This window comes from Amphimedon queenslandica, unplaced genomic scaffold (genome assembly GCF_000090795.2).
Source record: "Amphimedon queenslandica unplaced genomic scaffold, v1.1 AMPQUscaffold_11530, whole genome shotgun sequence".
In the NCBI taxonomy this organism is placed as follows: domain Eukaryota; kingdom Metazoa; phylum Porifera; class Demospongiae; order Haplosclerida; family Niphatidae; genus Amphimedon; species Amphimedon queenslandica.
Window position 1 is genome coordinate 2,744 of NW_003548228.1, and position 1,141 is coordinate 3,884.

At 42.3% G+C, this 1,141-nt stretch overlaps 1 protein-coding gene across 1 annotated transcript in view; it reads right to left on the reverse strand.

Annotated features, from left to right (window-relative positions):
- Window positions 1-1,008, reverse strand: part of LOC109589218 (tyrosine-protein phosphatase non-receptor type 1-like) — a gene marked incomplete at both ends in the record, with an annotated part of 3,442 nt that extends 2,434 nt beyond the window's left edge. The window contains 2 exons of the mRNA XM_020005327.1: window positions 85-219; window positions 871-1,008. Of these exons, the coding sequence (XP_019860886.1) occupies window positions 85-219; window positions 871-1,008 (273 nt within the window). The remainder of the gene's footprint in view (window positions 1-84; window positions 220-870) is intronic.
- Window positions 1,009-1,141: the final 133 nt, after the last annotated feature.

Here is a 1,141-nt window from a genome sequence, read left to right on the forward strand (position 1 = left end):
TTCCTCTCCCTCTCCCTCCCCCTCTCTCTCTCACTCCCTCCTTCTCTCTCCTCCCTCTCTCTCTCCCTCCCTCCTCTCTCTCACTTCAACATTCTCCAGCTGAAGGTGTGACAACCGAAAGAATGAGTAGTCCTCAATGGAGATCAGTTCAATCCTATACCTGCCGAACATCACCTCCGGCTCATCCTGACCCTGAGGCCAATAAGGATAGCACTTGTTCTGTGAGGAAATAAAGACAAACTTAATACATGAATATTAACATGTACATTTATGCATCAAATATATGTTACAAAACAACTGGTTTTTGCTTTAAAATAGGCAAGCAGAATCAGCATTCTTTTTGTGAATGACACATAACTTTATACAGACTAGCCTCTTTATAATGGACACTTTGGGTCAAGAAAGTGTCTCTGTTATACAGAGGTGTCCTTTATGTGGAGGTTATTTTATACAGTAAGGAATGTAATTGGTACACTAGGTGCTGTCCGTTAAATGGAGGTGTACGCTATAGAGAGTGTCCATTAAGAGAGACTATACTGTACATGTAGGAGGGTATCATGTATACAATCTAATTGTTGTATAAATGTAAATATATAATAGGTTCCCATAAAGGAATTTGACCATATTACATGTACATTACATCAAGTTTGGCTTCAAATTTACAAAACAACTGGTTTCTGCATTTTGCATTAACATAGGCAGGCGGAACTAACACACATGCACATGTACATGTAATCTTTTTGTGAATTTTAAACGATGAAATCGATCTAAACTAAAGACATAATATATAACAATGTACATCATATTGAGGACTATTAGAACCAATTCTATGCCAATATCACATACACTAGTACATGTACACTCTCCTACCATTCCTCTCTCAATGCATTTATTAAGCATCAGTATTCCTTTGCAGTTCTGTTCCCAGACCATCTGCCAGAAATGATCACAAGTGTGCGGTAATGGACCCTGGGTTAGGATATAGGACCTCTTCACCTCTTCAACCTGGGGGGAACGAGGGAGGGGGAGGGAGGGAGGGGGGAGGTAGGGGAGGGAGGGAGGAAGGAAGAGAGGGAGCGAGGGAAGAGAGAGGGAGAGAGAGGGGGGAGAGAGGGGGGAGGGGAGGGGAGGGAGGGAGAGA